General features: G+C 42.4%; 1 protein-coding gene across 1 annotated transcript; it reads right to left on the bottom strand.

Moving 5' to 3' along the window:
- Nucleotides 1–4,641: 4,641 nt before the first annotated feature.
- LOC308366593 (phenylethanolamine N-methyltransferase-like) lies at nucleotides 4,642–6,342 on the bottom strand (the record flags this gene model as incomplete). Its single annotated transcript, XM_080840309.1, has 3 exons — nucleotides 4,642–5,080; nucleotides 5,503–5,710; nucleotides 6,120–6,342. 3 exons carry the CDS (start codon nucleotides 6,340–6,342, stop codon nucleotides 4,642–4,644), a joined length of 870 nt encoding a protein of 289 aa, XP_080696435.1.
- Nucleotides 6,343–22,277: the final 15,935 nt, after the last annotated feature.

The raw sequence follows: 22,277 nt of genomic DNA, 5'->3' as shown, positions 1-22,277 counted from the left end.
GTCATGTGTCACTGAAACGTACACGCGTTTCTCGAACGATGTGTACTGCCCTTAAGTAGTACCTAACTAATGTGGTCCATGTACACACTGCTCTTTTGTAGTACTTAACTAATGCTGTCCATGTACACACTGCTCTTAAGTAGTGGTTCACTAACACTGTCCATGTAAACACTGCTGAAACATCACCTTATTTGGTGATATCAGGTGACATCACTGCTGCTGTTTAAAATCATAGGACCTGCAATGTTAATTCACTTTAAGGCAAAATAACACACACAAATAACAATTAAAACGATCATAATATTACCCTGCGTTCAGATTTGTTTTTTGCACGATGTGTCAACATATTAAACCTACCCAAGACTCCAACATAAGCATCTTGTCAACTCTTCGCCACTTGCAAGTGTCCTACAGTGAGTGGCATGCTGCTCGAGCAACAGAAGGACTTTGAGGGTGAGGAAGATGTCGAGGGTGATTGTGAGGAAATAAGATAATGAATGAAATGGTCTACATTTATTGTACCTTGCTTTGGGTTTAGGAGTGGCAGTGTCACAGAGGTAAAGCTGTTATTGCATCATGAAAAAATGTGGTGTGAGTGCAGATCTGTGTGTGACATGCGGTAATCATTGAAAACCTATTTGTGAAATTTGTAGTAACGTCACCTGCAGAATGAACTGGATGTGTATCAGGTTGCACACAACCAGTAATGGCAAAGTAGTCAAACATCATTCCAATGGCACATTTCTGTTTGAAATGGAACTTTCCAATCAGTATTCTAATCTACATTAAACGTTTTGCTCCACTCGCATGAGCCCAGGGCCTGAACCCCCTTAGGGCGACAAAGGCACATAAGGGGGGCAGCCGTGGAGAGAGAGAAAGAGGGGGAACTTAAGTATAAATCTGGGGTTAGACCATGCAACATTTACCCTGATTTTAGCCCTGATTTGCAATTGGCCGACTCACTGAAATCTGCCACCTTTGACCCGTAGGAGTCATACATCTATGTTCCACTATGAGGAGAATTGAACGTTGAGTATACATCTATGTTCCACTATGAGGAGAATGGAACGTTGAGTAGACATCTGTGTTCCACTATGAGGAGAATAGAACGTTGAGTAGACATCTGTGTTCCACTATGAGGAGAATGGAACGTTGAGTATACATGTGTTCCACTAAGAGGAGAATGGAACGTTGAGTATACATCTATGTTCCACTATAAGGAGAATGGAACGTTGAGTATACATCTGTGTTCCACTATGAGGAGAATGGAACGTTGAGTATACATCTATGTTCCACTATGAGGAGAATAGAACGTTGAGTAGACATCTGTGTTCCACTATGAGGAGAATGGAACGTTGAGTAGACATCTGTGTTCCACTATGAGGAGAATGGAACGTTGAGTAGACATGTGTTCCACTAAGAGGAGAATGGAACGTTGAGTATACGTCTGTGTTCCACTATGAGGAGAATGGAACGTTGAGTATACATCTGTGTTCCACTATGAGGAGAATGGAACGTTGAGTATACATCTGTGTTCCACTATGAGGAGAATGGAACGTTGAGTATACATCTGTGTTCCACTATGAGGAGAATGGAACGTTGAGTAGACATCTGTGTTCCACTATGAGGAGAATGGAACGTTGAGTATACATCTGTGTTCCACTATGAGGAGAATGGAACGTTGAGTAGACATGTGTTCCACTAAGAGGAGAATGGAACGTTGAGTATACATGTTTTCCACTAAGAGGAGAATGGAACGTTGAGTATACATCTGTGTTCCACAATTAGGAGAATGGAACGTTGAGTATCTATGTTCCACTTTGAGGACAATGGAACGTTTAGTATTCATCTATGGTGTTCTTCTGTGTCTGTAGTTGGATATCAGCTGCCTACCCTGTGATTAGCTGGAGAAGACCAAGCTATAGCTATGTATATGTGGATCCGCTTGCATACGACCTGTAGTGGCAAAGTAGTCAAACATCATTCCACTGTCACATATCTGTTTGAAATGGGATTTTCCACTTAGTAATCTAATCTGCACTGAACCTTTTGCTCCACACACATGAGCCCAGGGCCTGAACCCCTTAGGGCACAATGGCGACAAGGGCACATAAGGGGGGCGGTTCAGTGGACATCTTTGGTGTACTTTTGTGTACGTAACTGGATATCAGCTGCATACCCTGTGAGTAGCTGGAGAAGACCAAGCTGTAGCAAGGTACTTATAGACATATATAGTTATGAAGCTGCTATGCAGTCTGAATGATTCTAGTGTGAGACAGCCTCTCGTAGATCTGTTTCTCAAGGCACTGCATAGTGCACAAACAGGACTTTAAATCACTTAAAGGCATTGCACTGGATTAGACATCTAAAACGTAGTTCACGGTATGATTGTCCCCCCCCTCACATTTAAGACACAAATCCCCAATGCTTGTCTGCAGATGTGTAATGTATGTCAGGCCTGTACATTGTCATTGATCATTGCCATGCAATGATACTTTTACTAGCATTGTCACCAGGGAGGCTCCTTCTCATTCTGACTGTAGTTCTTGTATGACTAACATCCATGTTGTTGTTGGAAATTTGAGTTCAAAGATTTTACATTTGGAAGGAATACTCTAAGAAATGTCAATCACTGAAGACACCATTTTGAGTTACCTGAATTCACATGAGCAGACACTTGTTTATTTGTAGTTGATAAAACCAAGAACTTGAAACTCAACTTGTCTCATGACAGGAAGCAGATGCTTTGCAGCAATTCCCATCACCCACACGCAGATCCACATTCTTTTATTAGAGTGACAGCTCTTCCCCTGACCTGGCCCAGAGCCAACAGCATCTTAACAAAATCATTACATGTGCACTCAGCAAGTAGTTATTTGGTGCTTCTGCTGCCTATCCATTGTACATACCACTATTACTCTGTGTTATGCCTCTTTCTCATCTCAGCTATTTCCCACCTTTTCGTCTGATTTTCCCACATTGGATCATCCCAATGGAGCCATTTTAAAAAGCTTGAAATAAATCCCCCTTGTATCAATTTAATTCAGAAAGGCAGAAAACCCTCAGCAATCATATTTCACAGTGTGAATAATGTTTCTCATTAAATAAACCAACCAATCAGTCAGCTGGTCTGGTTTAGTTCACCTGTGTCTTGTTAATTAACCTTGTTTGAGTTCACTTGTGTCTTCATGTCTAGTTCCCCCTCTGTTATTTAAGTTCAGTCTGTCCTGTGTTCCCTGTCGGTTTGTAACTAAATGTTAGTCTTCAATCCAGTTGGAATGGTGAGCAACTCTGTCTTTGTGGTGTTTTTGGAATACTTTTGGAGTTTTTGCCTGGATCTTCTGTGTTTTTGTGAATAAATCCCAAGTGTGTATTCATCTGGTCTGCGATTGGGTCCTTTCCCTGCTGAATCCTAACAGTTATATCAACCTAGACCAACCAAGAATCACAGATTGTACCTTGAATATTTATTTGTAATACATTGGCTGGCTGGGGGTCCACGTAGGCACCCTGGAGGCCGTTGAAGATTCCACACAGGCCACATGTGGCACCACTGTAGTTGGATGGCACTGTGATGTCCAACACCCACCGGCCATCATAACTGACAGTCAGACCAAAGTCTGTTTTCACAAACGTGTGCAGTCCATTGGCATAGACAGACACTCTGCCCCCATCAAGAAGGACTGGCAGGTTTCTTGTCTCCCCATTCACCTGAGGTCAGAGTTACTTTTTTGTGAGAGGACTTTATGTGTTTGTGTATAATTGCATTTGAATAGAATAATATGACAAGCAGAGACTAATCTCAGACTAATGTTATCACAACAAATAAGAAAACGTAAGGAAATGTAATCACTTTTTTAAAATTGTCATTGCTTAACAAATTGGTTATTGACAGAGCTTTAAAAATTGACTTCAAGCATGATAAGCAGTCACTCCACAAAAGATGACAGGTTGAGAAACTGGTTCCACCATGATGGAATGAGAATGCACAAACGCATCCTTTTACCACCGGCCAAAAGTATCATCACACAGACAGAAAACAGAAGTTGTTTTTTAACTCGTGGTAACCAAATCCTTACCATGTGGTCAATTAATGTCATGTATTCCTCTATGGTGCAAATGCCTGCATTGTCAATAGTAATTGACAATAGTGCAAGTATTGCTTTTATCTCTTTTACCAGGTTTGGGAATAAGGTTAGAGTTCATTGTCAACAACATAGATACACAACAAAGAAGCTGAAACAATTTCTTTGAAGAAATATTAGTTTATTTGGTATTGTTAAAGAAAGCTTCATACATTTGTTTATTTGGTATTGTAAAAGAAAGCTTTATATAATTGCTTATTATATGTGCTTGCTCTAAGGGGATTCAGGGCCTGGGCTCTGTGAAGTGCCTTGAAACAATCTTATTGTTTTAGCGCTATATATATGAATGTATTGATTATTTTTTGTTAATTGGTGTTGGAAGGTTCCTGGAGGAGGCAAAGGATGTGGACAGTAGGTAGGTTTTTTCCAATGGATTTGATTGGTATGTTAAGGCTGTAATTAAGAGTTCAGTTCTAGAACTTTCACCTTATAATATCCCCAAGTGCTTAGTTGTTACGCCTGCACAGATAAGAAGTACAAATTGTGTGCGGTCTGGCTATGGTTTTCTGGCTTTGACGAAGAACACCCCAGTCACGTCATCCACGCCCACACTCATGTCAGCTGGCAGGGTGTAGATGCTGAGCTGCAGCAGCTGGTAGCCGCTCCCTCTCAGGCTGGCACACAGCTGGACCTCGTCCAGGGGCACTACAGGGATCCGCAGCCCCGGCGCCCCCAGGTAGTAGCTCTCCCCCAGGGCGCCGATGAGCAGGAGGTGCCCCCCTGGACGCAGCAGGGAGGACATGTGCCCCAGAGCCCGAGTGAACGCCGCCAGGTCTGGACTCACGCTCTCCAGGCAGAAGCAGGACACCAGGCAGTCGGCCCCGCAGGTTGGCACAGCGCCTGGGGTCAAAGGGCATTTGCGGTGCACATCAATGGGAAGGACGTCACTCACCACAGAGCGCAGTCGTGCAGCCTTCTCACTGGACGCTGAAGGCCTGGAGGATATCAGAAGGAAAGGAGAGGGAGGAAAAAGAGAGAGGCGGGGGGGGGGGAACACTGTCACTGCTCCCAACCCAAATACCTGTAACCCTGTTTACTGAGTCTGAGAGAAGTGACCTGCCAACACATCCTGTTTCCCCAGGTGCATGAATAGAGTGGTGGAGTTGGAATGTGTCTGTGGGGAGCCTCCCCTGTCTCACCTCCCTCTTCCATACCTCCCCCTGTCTCACCTCCCTCTTCCATACCTCCCCCTGTCTCACCTCCCCCTCTCTCACCTCCCCGTCTTACCTCCCCTGTCTCACCTCCCCCCGCCTCACCTCCCCGTCTTACCTCCCCGTCTTCCCTCCTCTTGTCTTACATCCCCCTGTCTCACCTCCTCTTGTCTTACATTCCCCTGTCTCACCTCCACTTGTCTTACCTCCGGCCCTCCAGCTTGCAGACGTACTCCAGGTAGGGTGTCCAGTCCAGGCTGCTGGCGCCATCCTTCAGCCAGCGCTGGAGCTCACGCCGGTTTACCTCCAAGAAGTCTGTCAGCACCACGCGGCCAAACACCTCACAGCCACTCATGACCTGGTAGAGGGTTGGGCCTGAGCCCACGTCCACAAGCACCTCCCCCCGCACGTCACCTTGGAGACGGATGAGAGGTAGGACAGGGAGTCAGTGGAAAACACACACACACACAGAATCACATTCATACACATGCTGCTTTTCCTAGCTATAAAATAAAGCATCCCTTTGTATTACCTGCCAAGCCTCAGTTGACATTAAGTACAGTTTTGCAAGCTTAACTGCAGCACATCTTAAGATTTAAGCAGCTGTTTAATCCGTTAGTCATTTTAACTAAAACTGCTCTAAAAGCAAATATCGTTTTACCAATCTAATAGCAAAAAATACTCTGGTCTACATCATTGAGTTATTTTTCAGACGACTTGTGAAGTAGCAACTACCTAATTAATTTGCTCGATCCAGTGGTGGTTGATCCATGCATTGAGCTGAAACATATATGATGTATCTGGATTGTTCTAGCCCCCCTACCCTCAGTGAAGGCTCTGTGCAGGCAGGTGAGTTTCCAGGGCACGATGCTATCTGCGCGCTGGAAGTCTGCTCGTGGTGGCGTGTAGTTGAACTGGAGATAGGCGGCCGGATCGAAGCCCCGGTAACACACACGCATGGCATCCACCGCTGCCTCGCTGTCCTCTTCTCTCTTCGGCTGCTCTCTCAACTCCACAGGCACCTCTTCCTTCCCCTCTCCTGCCATTCCTCTGCCTCAGTGAGTCGATGTGGCAGACAGACCTGTGCACGTCTCATCTCTGCTGCTGTCATAGTTATACCTGTGTGTGTGTGTGCACTTGGATACATGTGTGTGTGTCCTAACGATACAGCAGTAAGAGCATAGATAGCCATCTTGGCCTCCCAGGCGAAATCCACCCTCTCCTATCCGCTCCTGTCTCTGAGCTGTACACGTGTGTATGTGTGTAACCCCAGGTGCTGATGGCATCTTAGCGTGGGGCCTTTCTGCTCCATGGATGCTGTCTAATGGCTCCTCCAGGCTCTCCACCTCTCTCTGGATCTCTCAGCCACTACTGCTATCTGCCCTGATCTCTCTAGGGGCCGCACAGCACGATCATCAGCTGCACTTACCCCGCCCTTTTCAACAGGACGAGACCGTCCAATCCACTTCACTTTTATTGATTTATATGGCGCCAAAGACCAGCAGTGCTGGCTGGTAGATGCTTAACACAAAGTGAGGGATAAAACCCTCAAAGAGAAAAGCTCCCTTTACAGCTACAAATAAAAACCTTGAGCGGAGCGGACGCACCTCAAAATGAAGATCCATCTGCCTAAAGTCAGGTTCTTGAGTGATTATCTGCCCCCCACCATGACACAGTATCTGCTGAAAGAGAACTGAGACTTTGTTACGAAGAAATGTATGTAGAATCAAATAAAATGTGCAAATCATCACTGACAAGAAAATGAATTGGGCGCAGTGAGCATGAAGTCAAGTCAAAATGAAGGATAAAGTATTTTTTTTGCCTTATTGGGGGAGATTTTTATCAAATCAAATCAAATCAAATCAAACTTTACGGCGCATTTCATACACGAAGGTAACACAATGCGCCTCACAGTAGGAAGGAAAGAAGAAGGGGGGAAGGGGGTTTTATAAATACTTATAAAGAGACACAGATAGGAAATAAGTAAACGTTACATAAATGTTAAATAAATACATTTTACATGATACCAGGGCACCACACTTGATACCAGTGTGGTGGGATTTAGGGACAGAGAAACATTTCAGTGGTGGCAATAATGTATATGTGACAGTCGCAACATGCGCCGTATGCTGTACAGGAAGCAACGAGTCAATCAGCCCAAACCACACCAAAAAGAAGCTCTCAGCACACCTTTCTTTTTCCACAACAAGCTGGCACATGAGTGATTGAGTCGACTCCTGGCCACGGTACAGCATACGCTGTCTATAGCCCAGTTTTGTTGGTGAGGGGAGTATTGCATGTCTTTAGATGAGTTTTAGAATAGGCACCACATTAAACGTTACATAAATGTTAATTAAATACATTTTACAGGTTACAAAACACTTTTAAAGAGACACAGATTTTGCCAGAGAAAATCAACAGCAAATGATGTACTAACAGCACTGGCACCGTAAAGGACTACATCTTTATCTCACTGTTTGTGTCAGATTTTGAAGGTGGATTAACGTGATGTACTTTAAATGTCTGTGTGACCATATCAAGTGATGAACTACATGTCTGTCTGATGATATTAGGTGATGTACTTTAAATGTCTGTCTGACCATATCAGGTGATGAACTACATGTCTGTCTGATGAGATTAGGTGATGTACTTTAAATGTCTGTCTGACCATATCAGGTGATGAACTACATGTCTGTCTGACCATATTAGGTGATGAACTACATGTCTGTCTGATGATATTATATGGAGTTACAGATCTCAGCCCAATGAATTTAGATATGAGCCTGATCTTGTTTTCCTCAAGTAGCTGGCTGCAAGTGTTGCCGAGATGGATGCAGAGCGGCGAGGCTTGCCTTTAAGGACTTTGGTTAAAAGCATAGCTGTAGTTGTCCTAGCTGGAATCTCTGGGCTCAGATCTGGTGCGGTTCTGAGACAGATCTGGCCCAGAGGCAGCTGCTGTGTAGGTTTACAGTGCAGATGGCTGTGGGGGTTAGAGTAGGGAGTGCTGGCCCAGAGCAACATTACCCTTATCAGACACCATCTGTTGTGATTATGTAGACGAGATCAGTCATGTGCCCAATGCTTACTGCAGTGAAATACCCATAAGATACTCACACATCTAATCACAAAACCACAGCCTCGATACTTGCTTTGAATAAAAGCATCTGCTAAATGTAAATGTAAATGCATCCACTCTCTCTTGCTCTCTCTGATCTTCTACATTTCTTCCTCTATCTTCCCTCTGTTACTCCCTTTCCCCCTCTCTCTCTCTCTCTCTCATCTCTCTCTCTCTCTCTCTCTCATCTCTATGCCTTGCCCTCTGTCTCTAACCCTCTGTGAGATGACAGAGGTGAACTCTTCTAAGCTAGTGTCGGAAGGCCCTGTGGCACTTTGTAAGAAGCACCTGAAAGTTATAAACCTCTTTCACTCTGTCTGAAAGAAGCACAGTGCTGCTATGATTGATCAGTGTAGACAAGCACAGTCCCCACCAGACTCAAACTCGGATGTAGGAGGCAGACGTGCTTGCATGAAGGTTAACACCCATGGGGGCTAGTGTCTGTCACTAGCATGCCTCTTAAGGTGTCGGAGGGTGAGGTTTACTCTGGCTCAACGCACACAAGCACACACACACACACACAGCATAACATTCCACCGAGTTCAGAGGAAGGGTGAGGATGAGGGCCTGAGGCTGGTATGGTGGCATGAAAGGATTGTGAATCTAGATAACACATCCCTTCCTGTCAGGGCCGCCCCTAGGCCCCTAGCACATTTGGCTCTAGGCGAGCTTCACTCCTGCCCCCCCCCCAAATATTGTTTTCCCCACGAAAACGGAATTGCAACTTTCAAACGCTATTTTGCCCTGGGCCTCGTTTCCCGATAACGACGTATCTTAACGGCCTACGTGGATTTTGGCGACATCGTAGACTCATCATAGCCGTAAGTGCGGCGTCGGGAAACCGCTCTGCAATATCCCTCTTACGACCGATTTCAAGTCCTTTTTAGCGTTCGGGAAACTAGGCCCTGTAAGACTGCATTTCTTTCAATAAATCACTCCGAAAATGTCTCGACTGTGTGTGCTGAACTACGCTCCGGCCATGCCCCCCTGTTCATACTCTTCAACCCTGTATCAACGTTTATGGACACACACACGTCATCTTCCCAATCGTCTGCAAATAATGTTTTCTTAGTCTTCTGTTCTGTTGATGGCTGGCAAACATAAATCTTAGAAGGTCTGGGTCACTTGTGGCACATATTATTCACTAATTTAAAGCCATCAACCTAAACAAAATTAGCCGAAACGGAATAAAACGGAATTCACCAAAATGTGAAACGGAAAATTCTATTTTTTGAAACGGAAAGTCATTGACCCTATTCTTAACAGTTCTACAGAAAAGTAGGCCTACTGCATCTTTATTCATTGCAAGAACAAGACTGCAAAGTGCACACTATAGAATCAAAACAAACTTTCAACAAACAAAGCCTGACATTCTTTTTTCATGCATAGCTCTTGATTAGTAAAATCATGTCTAATTAAACTGGCTCCACCAAACTTACGTTGTTATGATTACTCAAATCATATTTTCATGACACATCAAAAATGACGCAAATTGCGGTAGGCCTACAGCTGAACTTGAACTGATGTTTCGACTGAATGGCAAAAACAAGGAACGTCACAAGTCACTGGCTAGCAAGATTACATTCAATCCATTTGCTTCAATTGACAATACAACACTCGGATTTTCACCAGTATTCCTCACTTGTTGACAAGTTGCCGTGTTTGTCTTCCTTAATGGGTGTGCTATGCAACGATTAAGATATTTGTAGTGTTGTTGCACTGGCTATTGGCTTAAAATGTGCACCCCTATTTTAATCATGTATATTTTGTATAATGTAGAATAAATGGACATATCATTTTTGATATACCCGCCTCTGTAAAATCATTAAAGAACTATGTGACAGGGAGTAGGAAAACTTTCAATGATATGGTAGGCATACATCTTTTCTTCTTTATCCACTAAATCGCTGGGGCAATTCACGCATTCATGAACGTTTTTTTTTAAGCTGGAATTCATTCTAGGCTAAGAACAGGATTTAAGGATTTACCTTGGCACGTTTCTCTTCTTCTTCCTTTCTTTTCTTCCTTGTTTTTTTTTTATGGGCGCAGTTTTTGGCGCCCCCCCTGAGTGGCGCCCTAGGCGACCGCCTATGCCGCCTGTAGGAGAGGCCGCCCCTGCTTCCTGTCAACATTATCGACACATGTGTTTCTTCTTGTAAGATCGCAGAGTCACAGGAACAGGTAAAAGGCCATGCTTAGTTTGTGTGTATGTTTGTATTCGCGTTTATTTGTACCAGTGTATTTGAGAGTTTATTCTGTGTATGGACAGTGCATGGCTCTATGTATACATTATGAACCACTCTCCAGACCAACAACAGATCTGGGAGTGGGCGAAGGTTTCTGCGTATTTGTCTTCATGCGCTTTACTGAAATACCATATATTATTAAAGGACCCTGTCTTGGTAAACTTCATTAATCTGACTCCACTCAATTTAGGAGTTCAGCCTTAGACACTGTTCCTGTAATGCTATATTTCTACCCATCAAGTAGGCTTACCTTGGGTCATTTCTTTAATCTTATAGGATTAGGGTCGCTCAGGATATTGCCACGGCTGTTTTACGGCTCTAGATTTTGGTGTATTCCACGGACACAACCTATTATTTATGGAGAATAGCTCAGAGGCTACAGTGCTGCCACGGGCCTCCCAGCATGTTAGGCCCAACCGGTTCAGGGCTTCCCAGCATGTTAGACCCAACCGGTTCAGGGTTTCCCAGCATGTTAGACCCAACCGGTTCAGGGCTTCCCAGCATGTTAGACCCAACCGGTCCAGGGCTTCCCAGCATGTTAGACCCAAACGGTTCAGGGCTTCCCAGCATGTTAGACCCAACCGGTCCAGGGTTTACCAGCATGTTAGACCCAACCGGTTCAGGGTTTCCCAGCATGTTAGACCCAGTGGTGGTCCGTCAGGGCCTTCAAGGCCTTCTCTGCTGGCCTAAACATCATCAGAAAATAAATGTAATAAAATACATTTAATTTTAATATTTTCTTTTCATAAATATGTATTAAATTATTCCCCATAGTCCATTATCTTCATTTCATAGCTTCCAGCGTTGTTAATTTATGTTAGAGCTTTCATCCAATCATATTTCAGCTATCATGTGTTGCCATGCTCCAAGCAATCTTCCTCGAGAACAGAAATCTTCCCTGAGGCCTTCAGAATTCACATTGAAGGCCCGTGTACATCTGATTGGTTATCACAACTGGCTGTTTCAGTTCATTTAAGTTGAATGAACTGAAACAGACAGTTGTGACAACCAATCAGATTTCGAGTTGGCGACATTGGGCCTTCTAGAAGGCCCGGAAGATTTCTTTCCTCGCGTTGAACGTGACACGTAAACGTCCTTTGATTGGATACTGAGGCAGACCGGTGCAGTGCTTCAGTGCTCAGTTTAGCTGGCTAATGCGAAAACGACGTACATCGGTTTCAATGCTTATTATGCTAGTTGTTTCAATTGGTAAGACTAAATATAATTACATTAACCAACTCAAATAAACTAGTTTACACCAACTTGATAATTCCAGTTTTTGATACAATTACAACGCCATTTTCAAGACGGAACTTTCAAGAAAAACTGGATATTGTGTGGATGGGAAGTTTAATGAAACTGCTTTGCAGGTGGGACAATGCGATGTTTAGTGGACAAACTTGTTAAAGCTCACATAGGCTACTTTCGGTGGACTTAATAAAACTTTGTAGACTAATCCCTGAAAATCGCCTTTTATTTTTAAGTTGTGACAGTAATATCCAAGCGATCATATAACTGAGAGTTTACTACTCTTAATGTATTGTTAATACGGCTGTATTGATTTTAAATGCTCCGGAAATATTAATAAAGTCTGTTGTAGGCTACTCGACTATGTTAAGGTGATGTAATGCTCACTTATACTGCCTTTCTGTAGGCTATAAATATAATGGTTCGAGAGCCATGGCGTCGTAATGATGGTATTAGGAGGTGGATTCACTCAGTTTAACATCGTGTAGGACATCACTGAAGGCCTAGTCGTGAAATGCACGGACCGCCACTGGTTAGACCCAACCGGTTCAGGGCCTGAGTGTCAGGCTGCTGCGTGATCTCAGCATAACCATTCAGTCCACTGCAGAGTACTCCAAGTCCTTTGACTATCTTCCCCTTAAATACCCAGTTCATTTAGTCTTACAATTGGTATAATAATTCATCACCTGGAATGTTGAACTGAAGTTTACACTGATAGGGATTACACTGAGAGGACGCATGGAGGGGTTTGTCTCCTCCAGAAGGGGGTTACCTGCAGCCTACAGAGACGTGAATTCCCATGTTTCTGAGATTTATGTGAAACTAATCTATTCAACTGCAGTACTGAGGCTACAGTACCCTTCAGACTGAGACCAGTCAAATTAATCCAAACATGACAAAGAAATCTTTTTACAATGCAGTACGACACTTAATACCCTTAACTCCATGTTCCTGCCCTTAGTTTAACCCTTGTGTGGAAAAAAACAGGGAGAGAGTCAGAGGCAGAGAGTAGAGATCAGAACATCAGGGAGGGGGGTGAGAAAAGAACATCAGCATCTCTGAAATGTGTTTAGAGACATCAATTGTAAACACCTGAACCACTTCTACTAATTACTGCAGAGTAGTATCTGCCATCTAGGCCATTTGTGTTTTACAATCTCACGATTCTCACCCTGCAACTTTTTTGTTCAGCAACACACTGTCATCAAAGGTGTGTGTATTTGTGAACATCCCCTGGTGTTATTCCACAGTGAAGGAGCGTGTGGTCACAGAGTCAGCAGGGGGGAAAGAGAGAGAGAGAGAGAGGCTGTGGGAGACAGAGAGGCTGAGGGAGAGAGAGAGAGGATGAGGGAGACAGAGAGAGGGATGATGAGGAAGAGAGTGAGAGGATGAGAGAGAGAGAGGATGAGGTAGAGAGAGGCTGAGGGAGAGAGAGAGAGGATGTGGTAGAGAGAGGCTGAGAGAGAGAGAGAGAGAGAGGATGTGGTAGAGAGAGAGGCTGAGGGTGAGAGGGAGAGAGATGGACAAGTACAAATGCAAACAGAGATGATTAGGTAGCAGAGGCAGGTTTAGTCAGAGAAAAAAGAGACTGATATTGAGATAACACATTTAGCCCACAGGTAAAAGCAACAAATGGATTTGATAAGGAAGCACACATACACACACATATAAACACACACACTCTCACACACACATACACAAACACACTCTCACACACACATATATACACACACACACAATCACGTTATTCTTTTTTGCCCCACACACCAGACCGGTGAGTTCCAGTTGATTTCCAACAATAGAAGTAAAAACGTAACGCTGCCACTGAATGGCTTGAGACTGAAGTAGTGTTCATGCTCTGAGACTGATAGAGTGTTTATGCTCTGAGACTGATAGAGTGTTCATGCTCCGAGACTGAAAGAGTGTTTATGCTCTGAGACTGAAAGAGTGTTTATGCTCTGAGACTGAAAGAGTGTTTATGCTCCGAGACTGAAAGAGTGTTTATGCTCTGACTCTGAGACTGAAAGAGTGTTCATGCTCCGAGACTGAAAGAGTGTTTATGCTCTGAGACTGAAAGAGTGTTCATGTTGTCTTGTCAGAATCTATGTGATGAGGGAATATAGTAGAGGTCACTGGCGTCCAGTTTTTGATGCTTTGCTGTTGAAAGTGGGCCTTGTAGGAAATTATTCAAATAAAGACTTGATTTCACACACAACTGATCCTGGAGAGTATTTTTACATTTTGAATGACATTTGTACATGAAAGGATGTTTGAAATTATTTGATGGTAGATAACACTGGGCACAAACATGTTATCTGTGGTTTAACTCCTTGGATATAAACATCATTATGGTGTTTCCACCAGCCAGCTGAGCCAAACACTAATCTGCAACACTAATAAGAACTAATTCTGATAAATTCTCACCTGATTCAACAGCTGGCCTTCCCACATCAAGTCAGTGGGAAATGAAACACTGCCATCATAACTAACTTTTCCAAAGAGATTAAAGAGATTATTCAGTAGATAGTGTCATCTTTCAGAGATATTACTCAGTAGATAGTGTCATCTTTCAGAGGAATTTATCACAAACAAACAGACGTGGTGAGAGAGAGAGAGAGACAAATGGAGATGCATGAATGCACACAAATATGTGCAAACCATCAACAATCCTGTTAGATGAGCAAAATCACCCAGTCCAGTGGTAGCAAACTACCTGTGTAGAAAAGGTTCTTCATCTTAGAAAGGTCCACTGGATTCCCTTCAGATCAGGACTGATCCAGTTCTGGTAGGAGAGAATAAGCTGGATCTGTGTAGAACTACCTGTCACAGCAAGAGTTTATCTTCCTTAAATGTGGCCTTTATCAGTACCAGTGATGTTTCAGATAATGACAGACATGTCAAGTGGTTGGTTGAGAGATTGGCTTGCTAGTAGTGCTTGCTGTAGTGCCCTGATTAGAAACAGTTCTCTAAATCTGTTTGCCTTTGGGCCTGGTGGTAGAAACACACACACACACACACACACACACACACACACACACACACACACAATATCCAGATGACTAACAGTGGTTTGGTCACGCTACCTTAGACACAAAGTGTCTGCCACCGCCTGAGGAAGAGAAAGCTATTACTTCAACTACATTTCAAAACCTCCATCTCCACCCATAACCATATCAAAGGCAAACAAGCCCTATCATACCAGATAGGTGTGTGTGTGGGAGGCTTTGGATAGGTGTGTGTGTGGGAGGCCACTGGCAGCCTGCCATCTGCTGGGAGGAAGGGGTTCAATACTTTCTGTAGTTTAGATTGTATAACAGCAAATGGCTGTTTCTATAGTCTCTGGAGTTTAAGTTTCCTTTTCTGTTTTATAGAAAATAACTGTTAAAACAGTCATCTTCTAGTTATTCACAGTTAGTGAGGTAAACAGACTCAGGTCTATCTGTAGGGTTTTTTTCCATGTAGCCAAGCACTTATAATAACATTATGAGCCTGTCAGTGGCGGAAAAAAGCACCGACTTTGACACAGATGCATACCCCATAGGATGATATTGTTAAGCCTTTTTGTGGTTGCCAGTTATAGCGTATAACTCGACACTGGACTGATTGCGATCGTTTTTGTCCCCAGTTCAAATTGGGACCCAAAAAGATGATGAAACAGGGCCCATATTGATAAATCCCAAGTTTACCTTAAGATGCTCTTGGAGGAAGTGAGGAGTATCCTTTGTGGAATCATTAGTCAAACCAAGAAAGATTAGATGAGTCTGTTGTCATGTCTGAAAAAAACAATATTATTTATGAGAACATCAAATTACCACACCTCGTAAACAAAATTTGTGAATGGAGAATTCTCCGTGCTTTAGCGGATCTGAACAGCCGTAGGCCTTCTATTGAGGTCAATATTGTCCGCAATTTCCAAAGACTTAAAGTAGGCTGAATTCAATTCAGAGTTAGTTTAAAATAATTAAAGCTTTTCTTTCTTAACATGCTGTTTTTAAATAGTCAGTTTATAGGAGTGATGATTGCTGGTGTAAAGTTGTGTCCTTTCCGCTATAATAACTTCTATTCTACTGTACTTTATTTAGATTGGAATTCATGTATTAATACAGTAGGCTTAGTTTATGGATTTAAATGGAGACCTCAGCAATTGGCATAATATAATACGGCATTTTCTTTGGCAGAATAAGAAAATGATGATGATTAATAATGGAATTAAATGGAGACCTGTGTCAGTGTAAGTACACATTACAACAACTCAAATGGAAATGTGTTGCCTGTCTTGATGACAGTTACATAGGCTACAGATGTAATTAATGTTTTGATTAATATTAAAGTCCTTAATTTCTTAAATGCTGTAACAACGACAGGTCTGTTAAGTAGCAAGAGGTGATGCTGCTGTGTCATCAGTAATTGGCATCTTTGAAAAGTGATTAATTTCTCATGTCATTAAGCACATCTCATTTTTTATGTATGTCTGTCCTTGATTACTCTATCGTCACACACTGTCACACACAGTCACACACACACACACACACACACACACACACACACACACCCATTCAGTCACACACACACACACACACACACTCATTCAGTCACAGATGCATGCATGTATGTCCTTGATTACTCTATCGTCACATTCAGTCACCTACACACACACACATACTCACACACACACTCATTCAGTTCACTTTCACTTTAAATTCACTTTATCCTTGCTACATCTTGATTTGCATTTGATCGCAGAAAATATGTTTTTGAACTCCTACCAAACAGCAAGAGTTCTGGCTCCAACAGACCAGTTATGTGCCCACGAAGCACACAGATTAGTCCTCATTAGGCCTAACAAGGTACACCTAACAAGGTACATCTGATCTCAACTAGTGACGTGTATAAAAGAAACCTTTGCATATCAATTCATAACTGTTAGAAAATGCATATTTCTGGATGTTTTTGTTGATATTCTGTCTCTCACTGTTAAAATAGACCTACCATTACAATTATAGATCACACATTCCTTTGCAAGTGGCCAAACTTTCAAAATCGGCAGGGGGTCAAATCCTTATTTTCCCCACTGTATGGTGAATGCACCAATCCTTCATGGAGGTTAAGGTGCACCCTCTACTGGTGATCATTGGAACTACTTTATGTTTCTTTTAGGCCAGAGCACCTCCTGAGGGCAGTGCTCTTATATATTGTGCCCGGTGTTGGGTGAAATTGTTCTTATATTGTTAAATGTTTCTGTGAGCATGTAAAGAACAATATCTGTATGTACTAGAACAAAAACATCTATCAGTCTTTTAAGACTTTTTTGTACTGTCATTGTCAGGGCTGGAGTCAGGAATTGAACCCGGGCCGCTGGATTACTGGTCCAGTGAGCAAAGTCGGACCCAAGGGCAGATATGAAATGCAAAAATCTTTAACTTTTATTTTTTCAAAAACAAGAAGTAATCCTAAACCCAGAAGATTAAGACAAAAATCTAAATGTCAGAATAAAGTCAAACGCTCAGAAGATATGATCAAGAAACAGAGCGCAACTCAGGGGGGACAGGGCCAGGTATGACTACAGCTGATTGGTCATGTGGCTAACTAACGAGCAGGTGGAAACAGAAAATGGCAGGAAAACAAACAAAGACAGGAAGTAAACATAACAGGTGAAAGGTTGGGGCAAAAGCACATGGTCATCAAAACATAAACACACTAACACCCAACTGGTGACAGTCATTCATTCATATGTTCATCTATCATAACAGCAGGTGAAAACGTGTGATCTGCTGTCTGTCTGGATTATTTTAAAGGCATTCATCCATTCATCTTTCATTACAGCAGGTGAAAACATGTGAAACGTGACTTTAGAGGACTATTGGTCATGTCATGTCATGAACACAAAAAAAAATGTAGCCACTTATTTACGACTCGCACAAAAAAAACCTTCTGTCACATCCACAGAGCACTAAACAGAGACAGTAGTCCTTTTTCCATCAGATTTTCAAGCGAATTAAATCTTAAAGCGAATTAATTTGTAGCGACATAAGAAGCGCCTAACGGTTTTCCATCGACAGAATGATTGTAGCGAATTAAAATTGTGTCACAATGCCGTGTTGAAGCGCATTTTTCTGACCCGCTAGATGATTTTCCATCAACAATGTAGCGCAATAGAACCTTCTTAGAGGCAATAGCGCTCTAGAACATTCCTTGTGCAGGATTCTATTACTATTAGGTTTAATGTGATGGAATGGCAAATGTTCTATTTAAGCAATAAGGTTCGAGAGGCAGTACTGTATTGTCAATAATGTACTTGTTCGAGGGGGTTGTTAGGCCCGACACGCAGCGGAGGGCCGGCAAACCCTCGAATAAGTACATTATTGACGAAACAGTACTGACTCGAGTTCCTTATTGCTTTTATAACACGGTTGCCAGCGACATTATAAATATTAAGTAAAATAAATTATTTATAGTAAGCTGCCTTTCAGCACAAAAAAGTTGTAGCCACCAAACATTGTGTATCGCATTTCAGTAGCCTAGAGAAAATAGTCCCCCTTTGTGTGACTGTTGCTATGCAACAGACAAACAGCACTGGGAACACCACGTCTGTTAGCCTAGAACCAAACGTTGGTTGATGATTAGCTAGGAGATCGACATTGATCTCGCACCATTTTATTCATTCACACTGCTCATTTTATAAAGTTGCCATTAAAATAACAAAAACTACAATGAGACACTTTCAACTTTGTTAATATTTGTTTATATTGATTTGGATATCGCCACTAACTCGCGTGTGAGAGCTACGTTATACTTATTAGCAGCGAGGCTAGCTGGCTACTATGTGTTTCAATGGATTTTTGGTCTAAGCGTTAGCAGCCACCTACAAATATTATTCGAGACTTTCAGTTAAGACTTACAATACTCTGCAACATTCGTGTAGCACAGAAACAACTAACCAAGTCAATGTAGACGTATAAAAGTCGTGTAGATAGCTTAATTCACATGAAACATTTCCCACTTACAGGCTCCCTACACGCCGCCATCTTTGTTCGATTTTTTTTTTTTGAATGCGCACTGATATGGAACGCTCAGGTAGATGTAAACAAGTCGTACAGTTACTATATCGCTGATTAAAGCACACCCCGGAACTCACTCTCAGAATGCTTGATTTCATCTACCCGTGTTCTATGAATGCTGTGATGTTGGTTTATCAGAGCCAGGTGTTCTGCTGTAGCTGTGTTCTATGAATGCTGTGAATATTGGTTTGTCATAGCCAGGTAATTGTGTAGCTGTGTTCTGTAGCTGTGTTATGAGATAAAAGAATCTAAAAAGAAATGCTGAAAATAAGCGGTTACTGGTGTTCTTGAGTGACCAGTTGAGGAGGGATGATCTTGGAATGAATTATTTTGGATTCAAGGGAAAAATTTCAGACCACAATAAGTGAATGTGGGATAGGCAGATCTCTAATCTAGTGTTAGGTAGGTAACAACCCCTATCAGCCAGCTCAGACAACCTGTGGTGAATCACGCACATTTGTCAATGTCCCACTACAAGACCCAGGTACTTTAAATGTGTCTTAGAGACTTAACACATGAAATATTTTGACATTTATGCTTTTACATGAAGTACCAATATAGGCATACATGCTTGTTTTATATTTCCATGAACAATATTAATATTAAAACTTTTTCATGATATAGGTAAAATAGGGGGTCTTTACAATTCATGCTGTTCATACACAAAGCATTCTATTTCCAAGCATATGTACTGAAGAATGATTTTGTTGATGTTCACTCGTTTCAGCCCTTTCACTCAAAGATCCCCCAGCTTCCTTGAGGACTTATAGTAGCTGTGTCATAGTAGTGGTATTCATTATTTTTGGCATTTTAAAACCCAAGAGGCTTTGTTCAAGATAAGTGAACCTACCAGCGAGAGACACTGATGTAGAGAGTAACTGCAGTAGCAGTCATAAGGAACCAAAAATACTTCTGGACACCAACACAGAAGAAGCATCCATCTTAGCTAATGGACTGAGGCCTGTCAGACTTATTTATGTACTCTGACAGGCATTGATGTTTTTGTTTATTTCACACGTCCATGCACAAGTGCCATACTGTATGTAGAAGATTAAAGGTTTCTGGGGGTGTTCTTTTTTTGACTCTATGACAAAAATGTAAATATCCCTCCACAGGGATTCAGTACTTTAAGGGTTTTGAAGCACGACCCCTGTCACATGGAGACACAAGCAGCACTAATTCACTGCCAGAAGAGGAGCAAGAGCAAGAGGAGGCTGGCTGGCAAATCATGGAAATGTAGCAGTTTCATCCATATGTATGTGTTTGGAGTCTTTTTGGTGTGGGGGTGTTTTGGTTGTGTGTAGGGGGTATTTTAGTGTGAGATGTATGTGGTTGGGGTAATAGGGGGTGTTGTTGTGTGTATCTCTGTGTGTGGCAGAGGAATACTCGTGAAATGCCAATGAATTGGAAAGTAAGCATTGCTCAAGTTTAAGCTACCTGACTTTGCTGTAGGCCATGTAAATAGTCTGTAAATGCTTCCACCCAATGATACTTTTCTAATAAGCGATGTAATGGTCATCGGAAAATGAATCATGTTGATTAAAGGTCACTGTGAATTGTATCAGACTCAAACATCATTAATCTCGGTGGCCACATGTCTATATGATCACCTCACTTACTTACTTTCTTACTTACTTACTTACTACTTACTACTAGTCCCTTCCTGTGTACATTGACACCACCACAATTTAATGTACATACCCTTAGGCACGTCTACACTTTATATTTATAACATTATTACTACTATCATCCTGTCCATAGTCCCCCCATCTTTAATGGCTCTGAAACTGCTGATTTTACTGTACTGTGTGTGTGTGTGTGTGTGTGTGTCAGATGGCTGTGTGTGTGTGTGTGTGTGTGTGTGTCAGATGGCTGTGTATGTGTACAGTATTTGCTAAACATTAACGCTGAACCTGCACCATCTGTAACAAAACAGAAGCATTTAAACGACCTCAGACAGACTTCAGATTTATCTCTTTGATTCAGAATCAGAATTCATTTTTATTGCCAAGAAAGTTTACACATACAAGAAATTCTCCTTGGCATTTTGGTGCATAACAATAAACATAGTAAGTAGGCCTACTGCAAGTGACTGTTTTTGGAATTAGCCTACTTTACAAAACATTCAGGGCGAACTATAGAGTCCAACTATAGAGTCAAACAAGGCTAAACCTTCTCCGTCAACTATGTCCCTACGATCTGCGCTCCACAACCTTCTCCCCGCAGTCACGCGTCTGTCCACCGTATCCTATGCATGGAGGCAACCTACTTTTACAGTTTACAGGGAAATCAGTGAGGGGAGCTGCACGGCATCGTCACTGACAGTCTCTAAGGTCAGCTTAAGAATTCTGTCAAGTGATTTTTCTGTACATTTTCAACGTGTCAGGCAGCATACATTAAGGCAACTGTTGTCTTGCGCACTGCCAACTGTTGATACGTTTATGTATTATGGATTTTATGCGTGTTACAATTTGTATACGTCACATTGTCACCAGATTATAGTTTTATACTCCTACTCGTGACCAGTCTTCATACTTATGGTGGCTATGTTGACTGACAGCACTGACTGCTATTTATACTCCTACTCGTGACCTGTCTTCACACTTATGGTGCCTATTCAAGGCTAAACCTTCTCCGTCAATTTGAAACTGAAAGTCCACTATGTCCATACGATCTGCGCTCCACAACCTTCTCCCCGCAGTCACGCGTCCGTCCACCGTACCCTACGCATTGAGGCAACCTACTTTTACAGTTTACAGGGAAATCAGTGAGGGGAGCTGCACGGCATCATCACTGACAGTCTCTAAGGTCAGTTTAAGGATTCAGTCAAGTGATTTATCTGTACATTTTCAACGTGTCAGCCAGCATACATTAAGGCAACTGCTGTCTTGTGCACTGCCAACTGTTGATATGTTTCTGTGTATTATGGATTTTATGCAATCGTGTTGCAATTTTTATACCGTCACATTGTCACCAGATTATAAAGAAATATCATGTATTATTTTTTGGCTAAACTAGTTTTTCTGTTCGCTGATGAGATAGTTTGTTCATCATTTAGGAGGAGCTTACCGGTCGGAAACAAACTTTTGTAATTTTGCTCAGATGTTTCACGGTTACTCCTTGTCCTTACCTGGGCGCATTTTAGTAACTTGTCAGAGTGGTTTATTGGAGTCTCTCTTTTGATGCAACTCGTATGCCCCTATGACGCCTCATGCCGATGGCAAGAAATGTATTGAAACTATGAACTGTGTTTTAAATGGACAGTGGAGTTACATGGCGCATGCCGATTTAAAAAGTAACCCCTTCGAGTGATG

The sequence above is a fragment of the Sprattus sprattus genome (assembly GCF_963457725.1).
Source record: "Sprattus sprattus genome assembly, chromosome: 6".
Lineage (NCBI taxonomy): Eukaryota > Metazoa > Chordata > Actinopteri > Clupeiformes > Clupeidae > Sprattus > Sprattus sprattus.
The sequence above is the reverse complement of the archived record's forward strand: the minus strand, read 5'-3'. Positions and strand labels throughout refer to the sequence as shown.